The sequence below is a fragment of the Hemiscyllium ocellatum genome, chromosome 15 (assembly GCF_020745735.1).
Source record: "Hemiscyllium ocellatum isolate sHemOce1 chromosome 15, sHemOce1.pat.X.cur, whole genome shotgun sequence".
NCBI lineage: Eukaryota > Metazoa > Chordata > Chondrichthyes > Orectolobiformes > Hemiscylliidae > Hemiscyllium > Hemiscyllium ocellatum.
Genome location: NC_083415.1, coordinates 9,144,420 through 9,167,726, shown reverse-complemented (window position 1 = coordinate 9,167,726; position 23,307 = coordinate 9,144,420). Strand labels below are relative to the sequence as shown.

The 23,307-nt window shown below is 45.1% G+C and overlaps 1 protein-coding gene across 2 annotated transcripts in view; it reads left to right on the top strand.

The window, feature by feature from the left end:
- The first annotated feature begins 655 nt into the window (after nt 1–655).
- Nucleotides 656–23,307, top strand: part of nelfcd (negative elongation factor complex member C/D) — a 46,659-nt gene continuing 24,007 nt past the window's right edge. For both annotated transcript variants that reach the window (XM_060836262.1, XM_060836261.1), the window contains exons 1-7: nt 656–844; nt 2,635–2,750; nt 10,794–10,903; nt 14,557–14,666; nt 18,969–19,076; nt 21,029–21,181; nt 22,061–22,191. In XM_060836262.1, the coding sequence (XP_060692245.1) occupies nt 788–844; nt 2,635–2,750; nt 10,794–10,903; nt 14,557–14,666; nt 18,969–19,076; nt 21,029–21,181; nt 22,061–22,191 (785 nt within the window). In that variant the 5' untranslated portion in view covers nt 656–787. The remainder of the gene's footprint in view (nt 845–2,634; nt 2,751–10,793; nt 10,904–14,556; nt 14,667–18,968; nt 19,077–21,028; nt 21,182–22,060; nt 22,192–23,307) is intronic.

Here is a 23,307-nt window from a genome sequence, read left to right as displayed (position 1 = left end):
TTCCAAATAAACCTGTTGGACAATAACCCGGTATTGTGTGATTTTTAACATTTAAAAGGCATCAGGATGGGTATATGACTGGGAGGGTTTACAGGGCTATGGGGGTCAAAACGCGTGGCGCTGGAATCTCCTGATGAAGTGCTTTATGCTCGAAACGTTGACTCTCCTGCTGTGCTTTTCCAGTGCCATAGTTTTTGACTCTGATCTCCAGCATCTGCAGTCCTCTACGTTCTCCTTTGGAGGGAAGTGGGCCAAGTGCTGGCAAATGGGAACTAGATTAGGTTAAGATATCTGGTCGGCATGGACGAGATGAACCCAAGGGTCTGTTTCAGTGCTGTGTATCTCTAGGACTGTATGACTTCAGTTGCCCAGGTCCCATATATCTCTGTCTCTACACCTTTCCTCTTTCATGACAGTCCTTGAAACATATTACTGCATTTGATCCAAGCTTTTGATGAACACGCCTAATATTTCCTTTTATGACTTGATGCTTTATAACTTTCCTGTGAAAGGCAGTGAGACCTTTGTTAGGCTAAAATCACCACGTATGTAAAATTATTATCGAACAACAAGCAAAGGCTCTGGTTCACAATTGCGGTGACTGTAGTTGCTCCTCCAGTGCTGTAGATGGCAGTGTCGGTGGATGTCTGTCGTCGCTGCTGCTGGCGGCGGGGGGAGTCCCTGCCGCCCGGCCGTGCATCTGTTTGCGCCTCAGTCGATGGGAGAAAGGTGTACTGAGCGTGCGGCAACTGGCGGCGGCGGGTGAGGAGGTCTCCGTGCAAAAGGGATGAGCGAGGAGTATTTCGGCAGTGCTGCGGACTGGGAGGAGCAGGATGGCTCCATGGTGAGGATCAGGCTCCGCACCTGCACCATGGACAGTGTCGAGTTAGGCCGCGAATGTCGGCGGGGAGCCGTTAGAGGGGGCGGGGCTAGGGAGTTCAGCGCCTCCAGTTGAGGGGCGGACCGGAAGTGGGAGAGCGAGGGCGAGATAATTATGGGCGTGGCTTACCGACCTGGAGGCGGGGTCTGGTGAGGGGCAGGCAGGCAGGATGGATGGATGGACCAAACCCACTCGCACGTATTTAATCTTCATTGCTCATTCCCCACAGCTCCATCTTCTAGGTATTCCTCTGTATATAATAATCTATTCCAAAAACACAAATATATATATAATATATATATATATATATTTTTACACACACTGACCTGTTTCTGAGGAATCCCTGCAAATATCAGGTGACCCCTATGTCTGAATGAACATAGTCCCAAGAATCTGAATTGGGGCCTTACCGCCATTCTCAGCTTCCCAAAAAGCAATCTGTTTTCGCAGGGGATGAGGCCATTGGAAGCTTCACCAACATTTACAGCAAGACTCTGAAGTTAAAATATTTCTGGATGATGTGCAAGATATGTACTACTAATTTGAAACTAGTGGCCTTTCAGTCTGTAGTTCTTTAGTCTTTATTGCCTCTGTCTTTACACCTGCTGTATGGCTCACTGCCCCATTTTCTGAACTCTCTCTGGTACAGTATTGTTTCAAAAACACACAGCACCTTGATACTTGCCAGTGGTAACAAAACTGATCGTTTGATTCATGGGAACATTGGAGTTCCTCCTATTACTTTTATAATACCAACATATATTTGCAGTATCAAATATTGGTCAGGATTGCAGACCCTGGCTCATTTTATCCCTGGCAATTTGAGTACTTCTGCTAATTTATAACCAATCCGGTTCAAGCCACGATTGACTCTCAGATGCTCTGAAAGTGACAATTGCTCTCCTTAATGGTGAGTTAGATGAACTCATGATCACTATTATCATCATGCTGTTAGGTCACGACATTCCTCTAATTCTGGCATCTTCCAATCTTTGTTGTCGTCGCTGCCCATTTTGCTTCCTTGGCTCGGGAAATCTTTTCGTAAACCTTTCTGCTTCTCTGTTAGGCTTAAGGGTGGCTCACTGCTGCTTCACAGTGTCAGGGACCTAGTTTTGATTCCAGCCTTGAGTGATTGTCTGTGTGGACTTTGGATGTTCTCCTCATATCTGCGTGGGTTTAGGCCGGGTGCTCTGGTTTCCTCCTACAGTTCAAAGATGTGCAGGCTAGGGTGGATTGGCCATGCTAAATTGCCCATAGCGTCCACAGATTATAAGCTAGGTAGATTAACCATGGAAAATAGAGGGTTACAGCGATAGTTGTTGTCTCGGTGGGATGCTCTTTGAAGGGGTCGGTGTGGACTTGATGGGCTGAATAATCTGCTTCCACACTCGGGATTCTGTGATTAAAACTTGAAATCTTTGTGTAGTAATTTTGGTCACTTGTTCTAATATCGTCTTGTGTTCCTTGGTGTCAGTTTGTTTACTTATTCTTTCGAAGCAGTTTGTTGTATTTTACTGTTCGAGGCATCATAGAAAAATATATAGATGCAACATTTTGCTCTATCTTATCTGTACTCTTTCCTCTGTAAAATTCCTTGCTCTTGAGGGTGACTCATCCTTTTGGGTTTTAAAGCTTCAAGTTTGAAGTTTAAATCAGCGCCTTCAGAAGAAGGAAAAGTAGAAAGGGAGAGAAAGAGGGGAGTTTGAAAGGGAACGTGTTCCTGGCCTGACTATTAATGTGATATTCTCACACAGCACGATGAGGATGAGGGGGATGGTGAAGATGATGCAGAGGTGCAGCAGGAGTGCCTGCAAAAATTTTCCAGCCGAGACTACATAATGGAGCCACCTATATTCAACACACTGAAAAGGTAAGAGAAACCTGTAGCTATGGACAAGTCGGATACCATCATACTCAGTACTGTTTCATTCACAACCGAGACCAGCCACACTCCATACTGTTTCACTCTCAGTGCGGACAGAAGTTTCCAGATTGTTTTTGTTCTCTCTTTCGAGTAAGTTTCTGCTCTAGTAGTTAAAATGAAACAGTCTTTTGTTCAGATCCTTCATTGCAGCTGTATTTGTTTCATCTGCACCTTATTGTGTTTAGCTTGCGGTTTGTATGCAGTACACACTTTACAAGTGTTTAGACATATACAGAGACATTCCTGTCCTATAGGATTTAACACCAATTTATAATCAGGACCTTCAACCATTTGGATGGCATGAAGGCTCAGTGGTTAGCACTGCTGCTTCACAGTGCCATAGACCCAGGTTTGATTTCAGCCTTGGGTGACTGTGTGGAATTTGCACGATCTCTCCATGTCTGTGTGGGTATCATCCGGGTGCTCTGGTTTCCTCCCGCAGTTGAAAGATGTGCAGGCTAGTTGAATTGGCCATGCTAAATTTCCCCATTGTGTTCAGCAGTGTTTAGGCTAGGTGGATTAGCATATAGGATATGCAGGGTTGCAGGGATAGGGTAAGGGGGCATAGCTGGGTGAGATGCTGTTTGGAGGGTTGGTGTGGACTCGGTGGGCTGAATGACCTGTCCACAGTGTAGAGATGCTATGAATCTTAATGTTGTAATGGAATTCCACCACACCCCCCCCCATGCCCCAACACCCCCTCACAACCCCCCACACAACCTCCCACCCACAAGCCCCACAACTCCTGCCAATTGTCTGTTGTTTCATAGGTGAGATCAGTTAATTTGGCATAGCAGTATTGAACATTTGTGCCTCAGTATTATACTAGCACTTTTATTCACTGGAGGATATGATGATAGAGTTAAAGGAAGAAGATTGGCAGAAGGCTGATGTGAACCATAAATGGTTGCATTGACCAGTTAGACTGAATGACCTATTTCTGTGTTGTAAATACAATGTAACAAGCCACTGGGGATCTCAATAATGAGTTTAAAACTAGAACAAGACAATCAACTTCCACAGTCAAAAGGTGTGGTGCTGGAAAAGCACAGCCGGTCAGGTATCATCTGAGGAGCAGAAGAGTTGACATTTTGAACATAAGCTCTTCATCAGAAATATTCCTCAATCCTGATGAAGAATTTATGTTCGAAACGTCGACTCTCCTGCTCCTTGGATGCTGCCTGATTGGCTGTGCTTTTCTAGCACCACTCTTTTTGACCCTGATCTCCAGCATCTGCAGTCCTCACTTTTCTCCTAGTTGATCAACTTCCACAGCTAGGATTGATTATAAAGCGTGCATCAGCTGCCGACTATCTGCGTCACAACAAGGAGAATATACCCACTCCGGGATCTAACTTAGATGTAACACATTCCAGGTCAGGTGAAATAAAATGTTTCCTTTCACAAGTACAAATATTGAAGGTATTCTCACTCCTTTAGGTATTCCTCCATCCACAAAGGAAGTCTCTTTTTACTGTGCAAAAAAAAGTGCAATGCTGTAAACCGAAAAGATGTCTGTTGTGTAGAAACTCGGAAGGTCTTGCAGCATCTGTGGAAAGAAAAGTAGAGTTAGTATTTTGAGTCCAGTATGACTCCTTTTTAAGAACTGGAGAGGTGGAACAGTGATGGGTTTTATATTGTAGAGAAAAATGGGGAGGGGCAAGTGGAGCAGAAGGGCGGGTCAGGGAAAGGTTAGAGGGTAAAGTAGGTAGGAAATCACAGGTGTCACAGAACAAAAGTTGTAAGGAGTAGCAACAGTTGTGTAGAATAGAGATAGGTCTTAAGAGCAATTGGACAGTTCTGCTGAAAGCAAACTAAGTAAACCACATTGTGGGGTAGGGCACAAAAATGGAGAACAAACTTCATGCTCTGACATTGTTGAACTGAATGTTGAATCCACAAGGCTGTAAAGTGTCTAAAAGGAAATTGAGGTGCGTCTCCTGTAGTGATAGTGGGTCTGGGTTGATATGGAATGTTGTGTGATGGTTGTGGTGGGGTACTGGGTCTAATTGGTGAGATGAAACACGCTAGGTTTTGTCAACAAAGACCAGGTGACTTCCTCCTGATTATCACATACAGTCCTTCCCTTGGCTGATGAATCAGTAATCCAGAATGTTGAACATGATGTGGAGAATGCTTTAAGGGTGGCAGGGATGTAGTGTGTACTCTGTTGGGGAATTTCGGTATTCAATACCAAGAGTGGTTCAAAAGCACCACTAATTACTAAACTGGTGAAATCCGAAAGGATGTAGCTTCTAGACTGGGTCCATGGCAGGTGGTGAGGCAACTAATGAGAGGAAAGAACATACTTTACCTCATCCTCACCAATCTACCTGTTGCAAACGCATCTTTGTATGAGTATTAGCAGAAGTAACCTCCACACAGTCCTTGTAGAGCTGAAAATGTGGTGCTGGAAAAGTGCAGCAGGTCAGGCAGCATCCAAGGAGCAGGAGAATCGACGTTTCGGTCATGAGCCCTTCTTCAGGAATGAGGAAAGTGTGCCAAGCAGACTAAGATAAAAGGTAGGGAGGAGGGACTTGGGGGGGGTGGGGAAAGGGCGTTGAAAATGCAATAGGTGGAAGGAGGCTAAGGTGGGGGTGATAAGGTCAGGATGATAGGCCGGAGTGGGGTGGGGGCTGTTGGTATCCATTATTAAGGTTAGGTAGTGAAAGTCTCTCTCCTCCAAACGAACACGGGGACAGAAGTCCTGTCCTAACAGAGAGGAGAGGTCAGAAAGAAGATTGCAGGTTATGAAGGTGGTGCTGAGTTTGCAGGGTTGGGACTGAGACAAGGTGGGGGAAGGGGAAATGAGGAAACTGGAGAAATGTGAGTTCATCCCTTGTGGTTGGAGGGTTCCTAGGCGAAAGATGAGGCTCTCTTCCTCCAGCCATCGTGTTGCTATGGTCTGGCGATGGAGGAGTCCAAAGACCTGCATGTCCTTGGTGGAGTGGGAGGGGGAGTTGAAGTGTTGAGCCATGGGGTGGTTGGGTTGGTTGGTCCAGGTGTCTCAGAGGTGTTCTCTGAAACGTTCCGCAAGTAGGCGGCCTGTCTCATAGAGGGGGTCACATTGGGCGCAGCGAATGCAGTAAATGATGTGTGTGGAGGTGCAGGTGAATTTGTGGTGGATATGGAAGGATCCCTTGGGGCCTTGGAGGGAAGTAAGGGGGGGAGGCAAGTTTTGCATTTCTTGCGGTTGCAGGGGAAGGTGGCGGGAGTGGAGGTTGGGTTGGTGGGGGTGTGGACCTGACGAGGGAGTCACGGAGGGAGTGGTCTTTTCGGAACGCTGATAGGGTAGGGGAGGGAAATATATCCCTGGTGGTGGGATCCGTTTGGAGGTGGCGGAAATGACGATGGATGATACGATGTATATGGTGGTTGGTGGGGTGGTAGGTGAGGACCAGTGGGGTACTGTCCTGGTGCCCCACCCCGATCTCCATCCCCGCCCTCACACCTAACCCTGTCCCCACTCCCAGCTCCAGCCCCACACCAGGCCCAAGCTCCCAGCCCTGCCGTGTTTTCACCATCCCTCCAGAGCTGCCTCTCTCTGAGGATGAAAGATCAGTTCTCAGTAGAGGCCTCACCTTCATTCCTCTACGCTCTCGGATTAACGAGTTCAACACGCGGCGAGACATCGAGCATTTCTTCCGCTGCCTTCGCCTCCGCGCCTACTTCTTCAACCAGGATTCTCGCCCACCCTCTGACGGCCCATTCTCCCGCCTCCAACACACCCCATCCACCTGGACACCCCGTGCTGGCCTCTTCCCTGCCCTCGATCTCTTCACAGCCAACTGCCGCCGCCACATTAATTGCCTCAACCTCTCCACCCTCTCACTCACTCCAACCTCTCACCCTCGCAGCGTGCAGCCCTCCACACCTTCTGTTCCAACCCCAACCTCACTATCAAACCGGTAGACAAGGGAGGCGCGGTAGTTTGGCCCACCGATCTTTACACCGCTGAGGCTAAACGCCAGCTCACGGACACTTCCTTCTACTGCCCACTTGACCATGACCCCCACCACCAAACCATCATCTCCCAGACCATCCATAACCTCATCACCTCAGGAGATCTCCCATCCACCATCTCCAACCTCTCAGTCCCACAACCCTGCACCGCCTGTTTCTACCTCCTGCACAAAATCCACAAACCTGACTGTCCCGGCCGATCCATTGTCTCAGCCTGCTCCTGCCCCACCGAACACATCTCTGCATACCTCGACACAGTCCTGTCCCCCTTAGTCCAAAAACTCCCCACCTACGTTCGGGACACCACCCACGCCCTCCATCTCCTCCATGATTTTCGCTTCCCCGGTCCCCAACGCCTTATCTTCACCATGGACATCCCATCCCTGTACACCTCCATCTCCCGTCACGAAGGACTCAAAGCCCTCTGCTTCTTCTTTTCCCACCGTACCAACCAGTACCCTCCCACGAGGAGGTTGAACAGTTCATCCACTTTACCAACGCCTTCCACCCTGACCTCAAATTTACCTGGACCGTCTCAGACTCCCCTCCCCTTCCTAGACCTCTCCATTTCTGTCTTGGGCGACCGAATCAACACGGACATTTACTACCGACCGACTCCCACAGCTGCCTAGACTACACCTCCTCCCACGCTGCCCCCTGTAAAAACACCATCCCATATTCCCAATTCCTTCATCTCCGCCGCATCTGCTCCCAGGAGGACCAATTCCAACACTGAACAACCCAGATGGCCTCACTCTTCAAAGACCGCAAATTCCTCCCAGACGTGATCGACGATGTTCTCCAACGCATCTCCTCCACCCTTGAGCCCCGCCCCTCCAACTGCCATCACGACACAACCCCACTGGTCCTCACTTATCACCCCACCAACCTCCATATACATCGTATCATCCGTCATCTTTTCTGCCATCTCCAAACGGACCCCAGCACCAGGGATATATTTCCCTCCCCTCCCCATCAGCATTCCGAAAAGACCACTCCCTCCGTGACTCCCTCGTCAGGTCCACACCCCCCACCAACCCAACCTCCACTCCCGCCACCTTCCCCTGCAACCGCAAGAAATGCAAAACTTGCCTCCCCCCTTACTTCCCTCCAAGGCCCCAAGGGATCCTTCCATATCCACCACAAATTCACCTGTACCTCCACATCATTTACTGCATCTGCTGCACCCGATGTGGCCTCCTCTATATTGGGGAGACAGGCTGTCTACTTGCGAAACATTTCAGAGAATACTTTTAGGACACCTGGACCAACCAACCCACCAGCCCGTAGCTCAACACTTCAACTCCCACTCCCACTCCACCAAGGACATGCAGGTCCTTGGACTTCTCCATCGCCAGACCATAGCAACACGACGGCTGGAGGAAGAGCGCCTCATCTTCCGCCTAGGAACCCTCCACATACAAGGGATGAACTCAGATTTCTCCAGTTTCCTCATTTCCCCTCCCCCCACCTTGTCTCAGTCCCAACCCTCGAACTCAGCACCACCTTCATAACCTGCAATCTTCTTCCTGACCTCTCTGCCCCCACCCCGGCCTATCACCCTCACCTTAACCTCCTTCCATCTATTGCATTTTCAACGCCCCTCCCCCAAGTCCCCCCTCCCTACCTTTTATCTTAGCCTGCTTGGCTCACTTTCCTCATTCCTGAAGAAGGGCTCATGCCCAAAACGTCGATTTTCCTGCTCCTTGGATGCTGCCTGACCTGCTGCACTTTTCCAGCAACACATTTTCAGCTCTGATCTCCAGCATCTGCAGTCCTCACTTTCTCCTACAGTCCTTGTAGAGGTAAAGTCCCATCTTTGCACACCATAGTGTTGGGTGGCATTATCACCATGCTAAAGGGCCAGACTTTGAACAGGTCTAGTAACTTGACTGGACCATCAGTAGCTGCAGAACTGTACTGCAATACAATCTGCAACCTCTTGGCTGGGCATATCCCACACTCTACTTCATGCTTCCTCCAGTGGTGCCCAGCATCTCAGATCCCAGTCTTCAGCCAGTTCAAATCACTCCACATAATGGACAGTTTTGCTGAAAGCAAACCGAGTAAACCAGATTGTGGGGTAGGGTGGGGAGAGGCACTGGGTGCTTCAAGGACTATGGGCCCTGGCAACATTCAAGCAACAGTACTGAGGGCCTGTGCTCCAGAACTTATCACGTTGACTCTCCTGCTCCTCAGATGCTTCCTGACAGGCTGTGCTTTTCCAGCACCACACTTTTTGACTTGTACTTCTAAGGCTGTATAAATCTCAGGTCGGACCACATTTGGAGTATTTGAGTAGTTTTGGACACCTTATCTCAGGAAGGATGTACTAGTCCTGGACCGTGTTCAGAGGAGGTTCACACAAGAATGGTCCCAAGAATGAAAAGCTTAACATATGAGGAAGGTTTGAGTTCTCTGGGTGGATACTTGATGGAGTTTAGAAGGATGAGGAGTATCTTGCACATTCTTCCTGTGTCTGCGTGGGTTTCCTCCAGGTGCTCCAGTTTCCTCCCACAAGTCCAAAGATGTGCAGGTCAAGTGAATTGGCCATGCTAAATTGCCCATAGTGTTAGGTGCATTAGCCAGAGGGAAATGGGACTGGGTGGGCTACTCTTCGGAGGGTCGGTGTGGACTTGTTGGGCAGAAGGCCCTGTTTCCACACTGTAGGGAATCTAATCCAATCTAATCTAATTTGTATAACCAGAAGTGAGTCGAAGTGCCAAAGCAGCATACCATGGGACACTCGCTGTCCATTCCCAACTGCTCTGAGGAACTACTTAGTCTTTTACTTTCCTTCTAACTTCTTTTATTTTATCCACACTGCTCCCCAATTTCTACTCGCAACCTTGTTCTGTGATGCCTTATTGAAGACCGAAGTACACCATATCCACCATATAGCCCGCTACAATCATCCCTTTCTGTCACTTCCTCAAAACCACTTCCCAAGTTTGGCAAGTGCAGTTTTCCTTGCAGAAATTGATGTTAACTGTTTCTCATTCTTTTCTTCACCTATTTACATATTTATTTCTAAATTAAATTTTCTTCTCCTGTTTGTCTGGTCCATGATTACTTGTGTTGTGTTTTCTCTCCATTATTTTCTTAAAATAATTACTACATTTGTTGTTCTCCGGTTCTTTGGCAAGCGTTCAACTCTCAACCATAATTTCTTGAGGCTTTGCTACTTACTTCACTAAATCCAAGCCATTGGCACAAAGTCCCTTTTGAAAATCAATATAGCCTTTAGGCACCTTTTTTCTGATTTGACAGAAACCTTTTAATCATTTAAAGACACTTTTGATCAGTGATGTTCCCAGAAACAGCCTTTGTGATACTCACTTTCAACTGCTCTGAGATACTATCTGTTTTTCAGATTCACCGTGTCCTTCCTTCTGGCTAGTTTTCATTGAAGTTTCTAACATTCCCTTGTTCCGTACTCCCTTTTATTGTCTCTTCTGTAGTTACTTTGTCAAGGGATTTCTGGGGGAAAAACGTGGTGAGCTATTGAATGTCTTGTAGGTTTGTAGTATACATTCCTCACCACAGTGTGGCACCAAACTTCTAACTAATGTATTGATGGAAGAATTTTAAATCCCAACATTCAAGAATGCTCATTTTGGAGATGAGACCTAGATATTGAATAGGTATAAATTTAACATTTGAAACTTGGGTTGAATTCCAATCACGACCCATCCATGCCGAGTAAAAATCGATCATTTTCTATTTTTCCAGAACCTACAGAGTGATTCCTGTGGCACAGACAGCCAGTCCTGAGAAACATTTTGGTATTCCATTTATCATAATCATGCTGGGGTCTGATTATCCATTTTCGTTAGTGACATAACCTATGGACTGCACCATATGCTTCATAGAAATATGAAACCTTTCAGAAAATAGACATAAAGTGCAGGGCGGTCAGAGTGCGACTGTCATCTCCAAAATGCACCCACTAATCCTGAGCACTGACCCTGTGCGGTTTGGTTTGTGATGGTATTTGACCTTGATTATATTGTTTCATTTCTCCAGGTATTTCCAGGCAGGGGGCTCTCCAGAACATGTGATCCAGATGCTTTCTGAGAATTATACAGCAGTAGCACAGACTGTAAACCTGTTGGCAGAGTGGCTGATTCAGACAGGTAATGCCTGGCCTGCACTAGGTAATCCAACAAAGCCGAGCAAACAAGTTGAATGTACATAGAACATAGAAGGATACAGCGCAGTACAGGCCCTTCGGCCCTCAATGTTGCGCCGACCGAATCCTACCTAACCTATACTAGCCCAATAACTTCCAAATGCCTATCCAATGCCCGCTTAAATGACCATAAAGAAGGAGAGTTCACCACTGATACGGGCAGGGCATTCCATGAACTCACAACCCGCTGTGTGAAGAATCTACCCCTAACATCTGTCCTATACCTACCACCCCTTAATTTAAAGCTATGTCCCCTAGTAACACCTGACTCCATTAGCGGTAAAAGGTTCTTAGTATCTACCCTATCTAAACCCCTAATCATCTTATACACTTCTATCAGATCTCCCCTAAACCTTCTCTTCTCCAATGAGAACAGCCCCAAGTGCCTCAGCCTTTCCTCATAAGATTTTCCTACCATTCCAGGCAACATCCTGGTAAACCTCCTCTGCACTCGTTCTAAAGCTTCCACATCCTTCCTATAGTATGGCGACCAAAACTGCACACAATACTCCAGATGAGGCCTCACCAGAGTCTTATACAACTGCAACATGACCTCAGGACTCCGGAACTCATTTCCTCTGCCAATAAAGCCCAGTACACCATATGCCTTCCTCACAGCACTATTTACCTGGGTGGCAACTTTCAGAGATCTGTGTACATGGACACCAAGATCCCTCTGCTCATCCACACTACCAAGTAGCCTACCATTAGCCCAGTAATCCATCATCTTGTTATTCCTACCAAAGTGAACGACTTCGCACTTAGCTACATTGAATTCCATTTGCCACATTTCCGCCCAGCTCTGCAACTTATCTATATCCCGCTGTAACCTACCACTTCCTTCCTCACTATCCACAACTCCACCGACTTTTGTGTCATCCGCAAACTTGCTTACCCAGCTTTCAAGTCCTTCCTCTAGATCATTTATAAAGATAACAAAAAGCAATGGTCCCAAAACAGATCCTTGTGGTACACCGCTAGTAACTGCGCTCCAAGATGAACATAATCCATCAACTACTACCCTCTGTCTCCTTCCAGCCAGCCAATTCCTAATCCAAACCTCTAATGTATCCTCAATGCCATACCTCCGTAGTTTTAGCATTAGCCTACCATGGGGAACCTTATCGAACGCCTTACTAAAATCCATATACACAACATCTACTGCTTTACCCTCATCCACTTCCTTAGTCACCTTCTCAAAGAACTCAATAAGGTTTGTGAGGCACGACCTGCCCTTCACAAAACCATGCTGGCTATCCCTGATCACGTTATTCCTACCCAGATGTTCATAAATCTTATGCCTTACCATTCTCTCTAAGACTTTGCCCACCACTGAAGTCAGACTCACTGGCCTATAGTTACTAGGGCTATCCCTACTCCCTTTCTTGAACAATGGGACCACATTCGCTATCCTCCAGTCCTCTGGTACTATTCCCGTTGACAATGACGACATAAAAATCCAGGCCAATGGCTCTGCTATCTCCTCCCTAGCTTCCCATAGGATTCTGGGGTAAATGCCATCAGGCCCAGGAGACTTATCTATATTCATCCTTTCCAATATTCCCAAAACCTCTTCCCTGCATATTTCCAGGGCATCCATTCTAATTATTTGTGATTCCATATTCACATCAGCAACAGTGTCCTGTTCCTGAGTGAATACTGATGAAAAGTACTGATTTAATGTTTCTCCAATCTCCTCCGCCTCCACACACAACTTCCCACTACTATCCTTGACTGGACCGATACCTACCCTAGTCATCCTTTTATTCTTGACATACCTATAGAAAGCCTTTGGGTTTTCCCAAATCCTACCAGCTAAAGACTTTTCATGTCCCCTTCTCGCTTCTCTTAGCTCCCTCTTTAGCTCCTTCCTGGCTACCTTATAACTCTCTATCGCCCCTACTGAACCTTCACGCCTCATCTTTACATATGCCGCCTTCTTCCCTTTCACAAGGGACTCCAATTCCTTACTAAACCACGGCTGCCTCACAAGGCCCTTTACACCATGCCTGACTGGTACATACCTATCGAGGACACGCAGTAGCTGCTCCTTGAACAATCCCCACATCTCATTAGTGTTCTTCTCTTGAAGCCTGTTTTTCCAATCCACACATCCTAAGTCATGCCTCACAGCATCATAATTTCCCTGCCCCCAGCTATAGCTCTTGCCCTGCGGCGCACGATTATCCCTCTCCATCACTAAAGTAAAAGTCACCGAGTTGTGGTCACTGTCCCCGAAGTGCTCACCTACCTCCAAATCTAACACCTGGCCTGGTTCATTACCTAGAACCAAATCCAATATAGCCTCCCCTCTTGTTGGCCTGTCGACATATTGTGTCAGCAAACCCTCCTGCACACATTGTACAAACACCGACCCATCTAATGAACTCGAGCTATAGCTCTCCCAGTCAATATCTGGGAAGTTAAAGTCCCCCATAATAACCACCCTGCTACCTTCACTCTTTTCCTGAATCATCCTCGCAATATTATCCTCTACTTCTCTAGGACTATTAGGAGGCCTGTAGAAAACACCTAACAGGGTGACCTCACCTTTCCTATTTCTAACCTCAGCCCAAACTACCTCAGATGGCAAGTCCTCTTCCATCGTCCATTCCACTGCTGTGATACTGTCTTTGACAAGTAATGCCACGCCTCCCCCTTTTTTACCCCCATGTCTGATCCTACTAAAACATTTGAACCCTGGAACGTGCAACAGCCATTCTTGTCCCTGTTCTACCCACGTCTCTGTAATGGCCACAACATCGAAGTCCCAGGTACCAACCCACGCTGCAAGTTCACCTACCTTATTCCTTATACTTCTGGCATTGAAGTATACACACTTCAATCCACCTTTCTGGTTACAGGCACCCTCCTTAGAGATCGCTGCATTATTCCTAACCTCCCTACATGTATTGAGGACAACTCGCTCATCTCTTTTTGTGGAGGCTATCAGGTTCTTTTAGCTATGGCTCCGAGTGTGCTGTGTTGGGCCTCGGTGCTCTCAGAAGCTGTCACTGATGTTAACAAGAGATTCAGCTTCAGCCCTCCTCCATGGTTCTCTCCCATTTGAGGTGGTTTCTGGTTTTTACCTCACCCTGGTTGAGATGCATCTTGAGTTGACATTTCGGAGCGATTTTATTCTTTGGTTAGCTTTCTGTACCTTATCCAAGTGGCCATTGTTCCTCAGGGGTGGCAGACCAATTGAACAAAAAGGGGAAAATAGTCCACACTAATTCCCTTCTCACCCTTTGAACATGTGCAGCTTTGTGATTATGACTTGGGATCTTAATTGATTTTTACTCTCCTCAACCCATTGGAGGAGACTGAGGTGAAAGAGAGAGATCCCACCACCCACCCCCTCAGAGCTGGTAGGGATGTCCTCTGATCTTATTCTTTTTGACTGGCTGGTCTGGATAATGAGGTCCAGGTCCTTTGGTCTGGTTGAGTTGGGCTGTATCCAATGTCTTTGGATTTTATTGAGCTGGATATTTTCTGGCAAATCTCTATATCTAGCAATACTGAGTTGTATTGCTAAAGTACAGAGCGGCATGCCTGTTTTGTTTGTCTGAAATCTAGCGCAACTTGTATCTCTTTCAGGGGTTGAGCCATCACATGTTCAGGAGACTGTTGAAAATCATTTGAAAAATTTGCTGATCAAACACTTTGACCCTCGGAAAGCTGATTCCATATTCACAGAGGAGGGAGAGGTAACGTTCTGAAGCTTTTTCAAAAGTAGGCTGTATATTTGTTGTAAATAACATATGAAGAATGGTTCAAAGAGGGGGGAAAAAACCCACAATGGACACTTTAGAACATAGAACATAGGAAAATACAGCATAGTACAGGCCCTTCGGCCCTCGATGTTGCGCCGACCAAATCCTACCTAACCTACACTAGCCCAATAACTTCCATATGCCTTTCCAATGCCCGCTTGAATGACCATAAAGAGGGAGAGTCCACCACTGCTCCTGGCAGGGCATTCCATGAACTCACAACCCGCTGAGTAAAGAATCTACCCCTAACATCTGTCCTATACCAACCTCCCCTTAATTTAAAGCTGTGTCCCCTAGTAACAGCTGACTCCATACGCGGAAAAAGGTTCTCACTGTCAACCCTATCTAAACCCCTAATCATCTTGTACACCTCCATCAAATCTCCCCGAAACCTTCTTTTCTCCAATGAGAACTGCCCCAAGTGCCTCAGCCTTTCCTCATACGATCTTCCTACCATGCCAGGCAACATCCTGGTAAATCTCCTCTGCACCCGTTCCAGTGTCTCCACATCCTTCCTATAGTATGGCGACCAAAACTGCACACAATACTCCAGATGAGGCTGCACCAGAGTCTTATACAACTGCAACATGACCTCAGGAGTCCAGAACTCAATTCCTCTACCAATAAAGCCCAGTACACCATATGCCTTCTTCACAGCACTATTTACCTGGGTGGCAACTTTCAGAGATCTGTGTACATGGACACCAAGATCCCTCTGCTCATCCACACTACCAAGTAGCCTACCATTAGCCCAGTAATCCATCTTCTTGTTACTCTTACCAAAGTGAATGACTTCACACTTAGCTACATTGAACTCCATTTGCCACATTTCTGCCCAGCTCTGCAACTTATCTATATCCCGCTGTAACCTGCCACATCCTTCTTCGCTGTCCACAACTCCACCGACTTTCGTATCATCCGCAAACTTGCTCACCCAGCCTTCAAGCCCCTCCTCCAAGTCATTTATAAAAATGACAAACAGTAATGGTCCCAAAACAGATCCTTGTGGAACACCGCTAGTAACTGCACTCCAAGATGAACCTTTACCATCAACTACTACCCTTTGTCTCCTTCCAGCCAGCCAATTCCTAATCCAAACCTCTAATGCACCCTCAATGCCATACCACCGTAATTTTTGCAGTAGCCTACCATGGGGTACCTTATTGAACGCCTTGCTAAAATCCATATACACCACATCTACTGCTTTACCCTCGTCCACTTCCTTGGTCACCTTCTCAAAGAACTTAATAAGGTTTGTGAGACACGACCTGCCCTTCACAAAACCATGCTGACTATCCTTGATCACATTATTCCTATCCAGATGTTCATAAATCCTATCCCTTACAATTCTGTCTAAGACTTTGCCCACAATAGAAGTGAGACTCACTGGCCTATAGTTACTAGGGCTATCCCTACTCCCCTTCTTGAACAAGGGGACCACATTCGCTATCCTCCAGTCTTCTGGCACTATTCCTGTAGACAACGACGACATAAAAATCAAGGCCAATGGCTCCGCTATCTCCTCCCTAGCTTCCCAGAGGATCCTAGGATAAATGCCATCAGGCCCAGGGAACTTATCTATTTTCACCCTTTCCAGTATTCCCCAGACCTCTTCCCTACATACCTCAAAGCCATCCATTCTAATCACTTATGACTCAATATTCACATCAGCAACAATGTCCTGTTCCTGAGTGAATACTGATGAAAAGTACTGATTTAGTGTCTCTCCAATCTCCTCCGCCTCCACGCACAACTTCCCACTACTATCCTTGACTGGACCGATACCTACCCTAGTTAGTCTTTTATTCCTGACATACCTATAGAAAGCCTTTGGGTTTTCCCTAATCTTACCAACTAAGGACTTTTCATGTCCCCTTCTCACTGCTCTTAGCTCTCTATTTAGATCCTTCCTGGCTACCTTATAACTCTCAATCGCCCCAACTGAACCTTCACACCTCATCTTTACATAGGCCGCCCTCTTCCCTTTCACAAGGGATTCCAATTCCTTATTAAACCACGGCTCCCTCACAAGACCCTTTCCTCCCTGCCTGACTGGTACATACTTATCAAGGACACCCAATAGCTGCTCCTTGAACAAGCTCCACATATCATTTGTGTCCTTCCCTTGAAGCCTATTTTTCCAATCTACACATCCTAAGTCATGCCTCACCGCATCATAATTTCCCTGACCCCAGCTATAATTCCTGCCCTGCAGTGCACACTTATCCCTCTCCATCACTAGAGTAAAAGTCACCGAGTTGTGGTCACTGTCCCCGAAGTGCTCACCTACCTCCAAGTCTAACACCTGGCCTGGTTCATTACCTAGAACCAAATCCAGTATAGCCTCACCTCTTGTTGGCCTGTCTACATAACTTGCATCAGTTGGTGAATCTGAATTGTACGATGTGATTTTAAGGCTTTATCTAAATATTGATGCTCCCAGCTCTGCCATTTTGTGTGTGGCCACAGAGGAGTTCCTAGTTAAATTGCATCATTTCACCCAACTGTTCTCACTCATTCCATGTATTTAATCTTGTGCGATAGCTTCAGCTCATTCAGTGAGCACTTGTCTTCAGCACAGACTGTACAGGAATCCAGGACTTTGCATCACTGGAAGTGAAGTAATTTAATTGATGTTAAGACTAGGAAGTGGATTAACAAAAATATTCCTGACATGTTTTCCAATATGGCAAAGATTAAAGTTTGCGAGAAGATTTGTAGCTTGGGTGCTTGTTGTTGTGGTTCTGTTCGCCGAGCTGGGAGTTTGTGTTGCAGATGTTTTATCCCCTGTCTAGGTGACATCCTCAGTGCTTGGGAGCCTCCTGTGAAGTGCTTCTGTGATCTTTCTTCCAACATTTGCAGTGGTTTGAATCTGTCTCTTCCGGTTGTCAGTTCCAGCTGTCTGCTGCAGTGGCCGGTATATTGGGTCCAGATCGATGTGCTTATTAGACAGCTGGAACTGACAACCGGAAGCGACAGATTCAAACCACTGCAAATGTCGGAGGAAAGATCACAGAAGCGCTTCACAGGAGGCTCCCAAGCACTGAGGATGTCACCTAGATGGGATAAAACGTCTGCATCACAAATTCCCAGCTCGGTGAACAGAACCACAACAATGGCAAAGATTAATCTAAATTTATATGGGTTTCTGACAAAAGGTATTTTCTAATGCTGAGAGATTTCTGTGTAGGATGACTATTATTTGTTTTCTTCCTCTGCCATTTATTATAAACGAGTCTACCATTGCTCTCAAGTGTAGCTTTCACCTGAGGTAGGTTGGGTGAACAGGGAGCTCAAGCATAATTCAGTCTTATTGTAAAGTCATGCGATGTATTTCCATTCTCAGTCCTTTCATTCATATTTGTAATCGAACTTGCCTATTTAAACTTTGTGTGTTGTAATTTCATGCTGCTGGAAAAGGTGAGGATGTAGTATCTCCCTTGGTGAAATAGTGTAATTTGGCAGGTTAATTTGATAAGCTATTTCTTATACTTCAAGAATTTGAATTCTGTTGGACTGCAGCAAAAAATGATGTGAATCAGCTGATCAATGCTCCTGAATCTTCCACTGGTGTTATTTAGTCTAAGCCTGAAAAGTACTGTGTCACCGGAGTGTGTAATCGCAATGTAGGAGATCAAATGCCATCAATTTTGGCTGCTGTAATCCATCTGAGCATGTGTAGATGCACCCATGATTTCACATCATCAGGAAGTGATTTACGAACAAAGATCAAGAGTAGGCCACTCAGCCCGTCTAGGCATGCTCTACTGATCTGATTTTAACTTTAACTCTACATTCCTGCACACCCCACAATAATCTTTCATCCCCATGGTAATCAGGAATTTATTTATCTCTGCCTGAAAAAATATTTAAAGGTGGACAGATTTTTTTAATTAGTGAGGGAATCAATGGCTATGGGAAAAGATAGGAATGTGCAATCGAGGATTTTCAGATCAGCCATGGTCTCATTGAATGATGGAACAGACTCATTAGGCCGAATATCCTACTTCTGTTTCTTCCACCATAATTTTAAAGGACTTACTTGACTGCATTTGGACATCTTAAGGTTGTGCTATATATTTCAAGTTTCCACTCCTCCCGTGTTGAGTTTGAGCAGCCAAGCATGTCCTATTTGATAGTCCACTTTACCTGGCTTCTGATAGTCTTTTAAGCAGAGTGACGCATGGCTGATTTGCATTGAATGGCTTAACTCTCAAGAATTTCTTTTTGTTTCAGACCCCAGCCTGGTTAGAGCAGATGATTGCTCATGTGACTTGGAGAGACCTCTTCTATAAACTAGCTGAAGCTCACCCTGACTGTTTGATGCTGAACTTTACTGTTAAGGTACAGGCGTTCTTGTATTCATGTTCATACTATATAAACACAGCAACAATGCATCGATGTTTGTTCCCTCAATTACTCTTTGTAGTAGTGAATTCTACTTTCAAACCATGGTCTGGGTAAAGAGGTTCCTCCTGACTGACTTATGCTTATTAGTGATTCTATTTTATCTACAGCCCTAGTTTTTGACTACCCTAAGTGTAAATATAGAGACATAAAAATTAGGAGTAGGTGTAGCCAACTCCTCTGTAATAACTGTTTCCCTGAGGCCTACAAGGCATAAGTGAGGAGTGTGATGGAATTTGTCCGCTTGCCTCAATGAGTGTAGCTCCCATAACACTCAAGAATCCAGACACTGTCTGAGACAAAACAGCCGACCTGGTTGGCACCACAACCAGTCCCATTTGCCAGCACTTGGTCCATATTCCTCTAAACCCTTCCTATTCATATACCATCCAGATGCCTTTTAAATGTTGCAATTTTACCAGTCTCCATCACTTCCTCTGGCAGCTCATTCCATACACGCACCTCCCTCTGCGTGAAAAAATTGCCCCTTATGTCCGTTTTATATCTTTTCCTTCTTACCCTAAACTTATATCCTCTAGTTCTGGACTCTCCCACCCCAGGGAAAAGACCTTGTCTATTCACCCTATCCATGCCCCTCATGATTTTATAAAGCTCTATAAGGTCACCTCTCAGTCTCCGACGCTCCAGGGAAAACAGTCCCAGCCTATTCAGCCTTTCCCTATTGTTCAAATCTTTCAACCCTAGCAACATCCTTGCCATTAAGTGTTTAAGTCCTGATAAAATTTGTTTTCCCAAAGCACCTCGCATTTATCTAAATTAAACTTTATCTGCCACTCCTCAGCCCATTATCCCATTTCCCCACATCCCTTAAGAACTTTGATCAAGAACCTGTCATAATCTGAGGTAATCTTCTTTGCTGTCCATTACACCTGCAATTTTGGTGTCGTCTGCAAATTTACTAACTATACCTCTTATGCTCACATCAAATCATTTATATAAATGACTAAAAGTAATGGACCCAGCACAGATCCTTGTGGCACTGCTTTGGTCACAGGCGTCCAGTCTGAAAAACAACCCTCCACCACTATCCTCTGTCTTCTACTTGGAGCCAGTCCTGTATCCAAATGGCTAGGTCTCCCTGTATTCCATGATATCTTTTGAAATGTCTAATCAGTATGGCTTAGCCCCATGCTCAAATGGGCATTGTAACATCTTTATTTAATATACAAATTATCCTGAACTGGATAAATAACTAAGACTAGTTTGTAGATATCTTTTGAATCAAAGGTATGTCAAAAGTGTTAAATTGAGGTCTGTTTTTCATGGAAATGTTCAATCTTTCTGACCTCAGATTCAAAACTCAGGTCTCCAAGGGTTTGGGGAGAAAGTAGAAGCATTGTCAAGTGTGATACAGCACGATAAGGGTTGACCCTCCACTTTTGCCTTTCAGCCAATCTCTTTCATGCAGTAGTCGGAGTACTTGTGGCCCTGCCTCAGCACCCACATGATTGGAATGGTGAGACAAGCCTTCCAGAGTTTCCATTGATATTCCTGTTATCCACTGATTCCTGATGTTAATGAAACAATGTCAAGTGAAGACATAATTGAGCTCAGCTTTTCCGTGACATCAGGATAGCCAGCTGAAATTCACTGTCTTGTCAGACAAGTGGAGAGTGGCAACTTGAAAGGGAAAGAGAACACTTGCTTGAAATGTAGCCCAGCAAGAGAAAGTTCATTTGGTAGAGGAGGTTGAGGAAGGAATTTGTATCAAAGTTTTTATTTTGTTTAATCCTAGGATTACAGGAATGGTTTGGTCTAAATTTATTGCAGCTGTAGCTAGCTGCTAGTCACCAGATCTTCCCAGATTAGAGTGGGACGACTGACTGATGTCTGATGGTCTTCGCTGCTGTCTCTTTGTCTCACTACAGCTGATCTCAGATGCTGGATACCAGGGTGAAATAACCAGTGTGTCAACAGCCTGTCAGCAGTTGGAAGTTTTTTCCCGTGTTCTCCGCACCTCGCTTGCCACGCTCATTGACGGAGGTGAAGAACATCTGGAGAAAAACCTGCCTGAGTTTGCAGTGAGTGTAACATGACAGCTAATGCATGTTGTTTACAGTTATGATTTTCAGAAATTGGGAGCAATGACAGTGGAATCTCTCTTACACCAAATTTTTTAAAAAGTGGATATGTGATAATTTTGAAAGATCATGTCATGAACAGCAAGAAGAATGATTCAATCCTTTTCTCCTCAGCGGTAACCTTTGCAGATACTCAGCACCAGTGAAGTATCTCACCAACCTTCAGTTTAAAATATCTTGCTGAACTGCTGAGGTCACACATGTTTCCTTTTGTTGACCTTCTACATATTCACCAAATATAATTATCTCCTCCCCCTGAGACATACAGACTAACTCTCAGACTGGTCCTTATTGAAGAAAAGTTAAGAACTTTTTCAAATGATGTCTGTTTGGACTGCTAATATAGCTTGAGGTTTCCTTTCAGCTCTGTTGACTTCCAAAATCAAAACTACCCTTCAGCTGGTGCAAATCTTTTCCTCTGGCCATCTGTCTCTGCAGCTCATAAAGTTTCTATTCAGTGAACACCCCAGTAAATTGTCTTATTATGTAACTTATCTAGTTATTGAGCTTAAGTCACATGATTTCATGGGACACTATCTTTAGCTCAGTGTTCCAAATGATTTTCTAGCCCTCTTTAAGGAGGGGATCTTTGTAGCAATGAAAACCAACACCTGTTTACATCTACTTTAAAAGGCAAGTTCTGAATTAGTAATACACCATTATAAAGCTTCATCTTTCTCCTAGCATCTTGTGTAGGCAACTATTCTTCATGAATGAGCTTTGTTATTATAAGCAGGCTGTTTGTAGCGAGCTCAGGATTAACGTAGAGCCTCTTGTGTAAGGGATATGCATGAAACCTGTGCTTTGTGATTTCCTCAGAAAATGGTGTGTCATGGAGAGCACACATACCTTTATGCTCAGTCCATAATGTCTGTCCTGGCCCAGGAGGAACAAGGTGGAGCAGCTGTACGTCGAATTGCGCAGGAAGTTCAGAGATATGCGCATGAGAAGTAAGTACATTAGAAGTCCCAAAACTTTTATTCTTCATATATGTGCTGAAAATTCTTTCCTCACTGATTTTCTGTTCCATTATTCCTAAAGTGCTAAGGGTAAAGTTAGATGGGCACAAGTTATCTTGCATTCCTTAGATCACATAGCCATAGGTGTGTCCAATTCCTGTTCAATATTCCTTTAATATCACTGTCATAGAGCAATAGAGCATTCTTTAAGCGATAGGTCATTTAGCTCTTTGAGCCTGTTACCCATTCAGTGCAATCACAGCAGATCTGCACAGTAGCTCCATGTACACATCTTTTCCCCACATCCCTTAAGAACTTTGACAAAATTTATCAATCTCAGATTTAAAATTAACAATTTACTCAGCATCAATTGTTATCTGCAGAAGAAAAATTCAAATACTTATACTGCTCTTTGTGTGTAGAAGTATTTCCTAATTTTACTCCTGAGAAGTCTGGATCTAATTTTTAGATTATGGCATCTAGTCTTCAACTCCCCAACTAGTAGAAATAGTTTCTCTTAAAAAACCTCAATGCTGCACCTCCCTTTGTTACAGCAAAGTTACCACAACTGTAGTTTGTACAATAAAAGTCAGAAAATTTTGGAATTACTCAGTGGATCTAGTGTTATCAGGAGAGAGAAACAGAGTTCATGTTTTAGGTTGGTGACCTTTCAGTCCATGGATGTTGCTTGATTTGCTGAGTATTTCCAGCATTTTCAGTTTTTATTGCAGATTTACAACCAGAAGTATTTTGCTGTTGCATTAGGGCTTACTTTCTATAATTACTCCTCAAACCTAAATCTTAGAAGCCAGGCATGATTGCAATCAATTTGCATTTCACTTCCTTCAGGCTAGTAATCAGTGATGCCCAGAACCACACTCAGTATTCCAGGTGAGACTTAAATCGAGTTTTGTATCCCTGAATCATTACTTCCACTGTTTTATATTCTAGATATCAAGATAGTGAATACATAAGCCTATTTAATTATTTTTTCTTTCTGCTTTGACATTTTGATGATCTATATATCTAGACTCCACATATTTTCAGACCTCCGCTAGTTTTTTTTGGGTTTGTGAGTATTTACCGCACAGCCTAATTTCCCTTGAG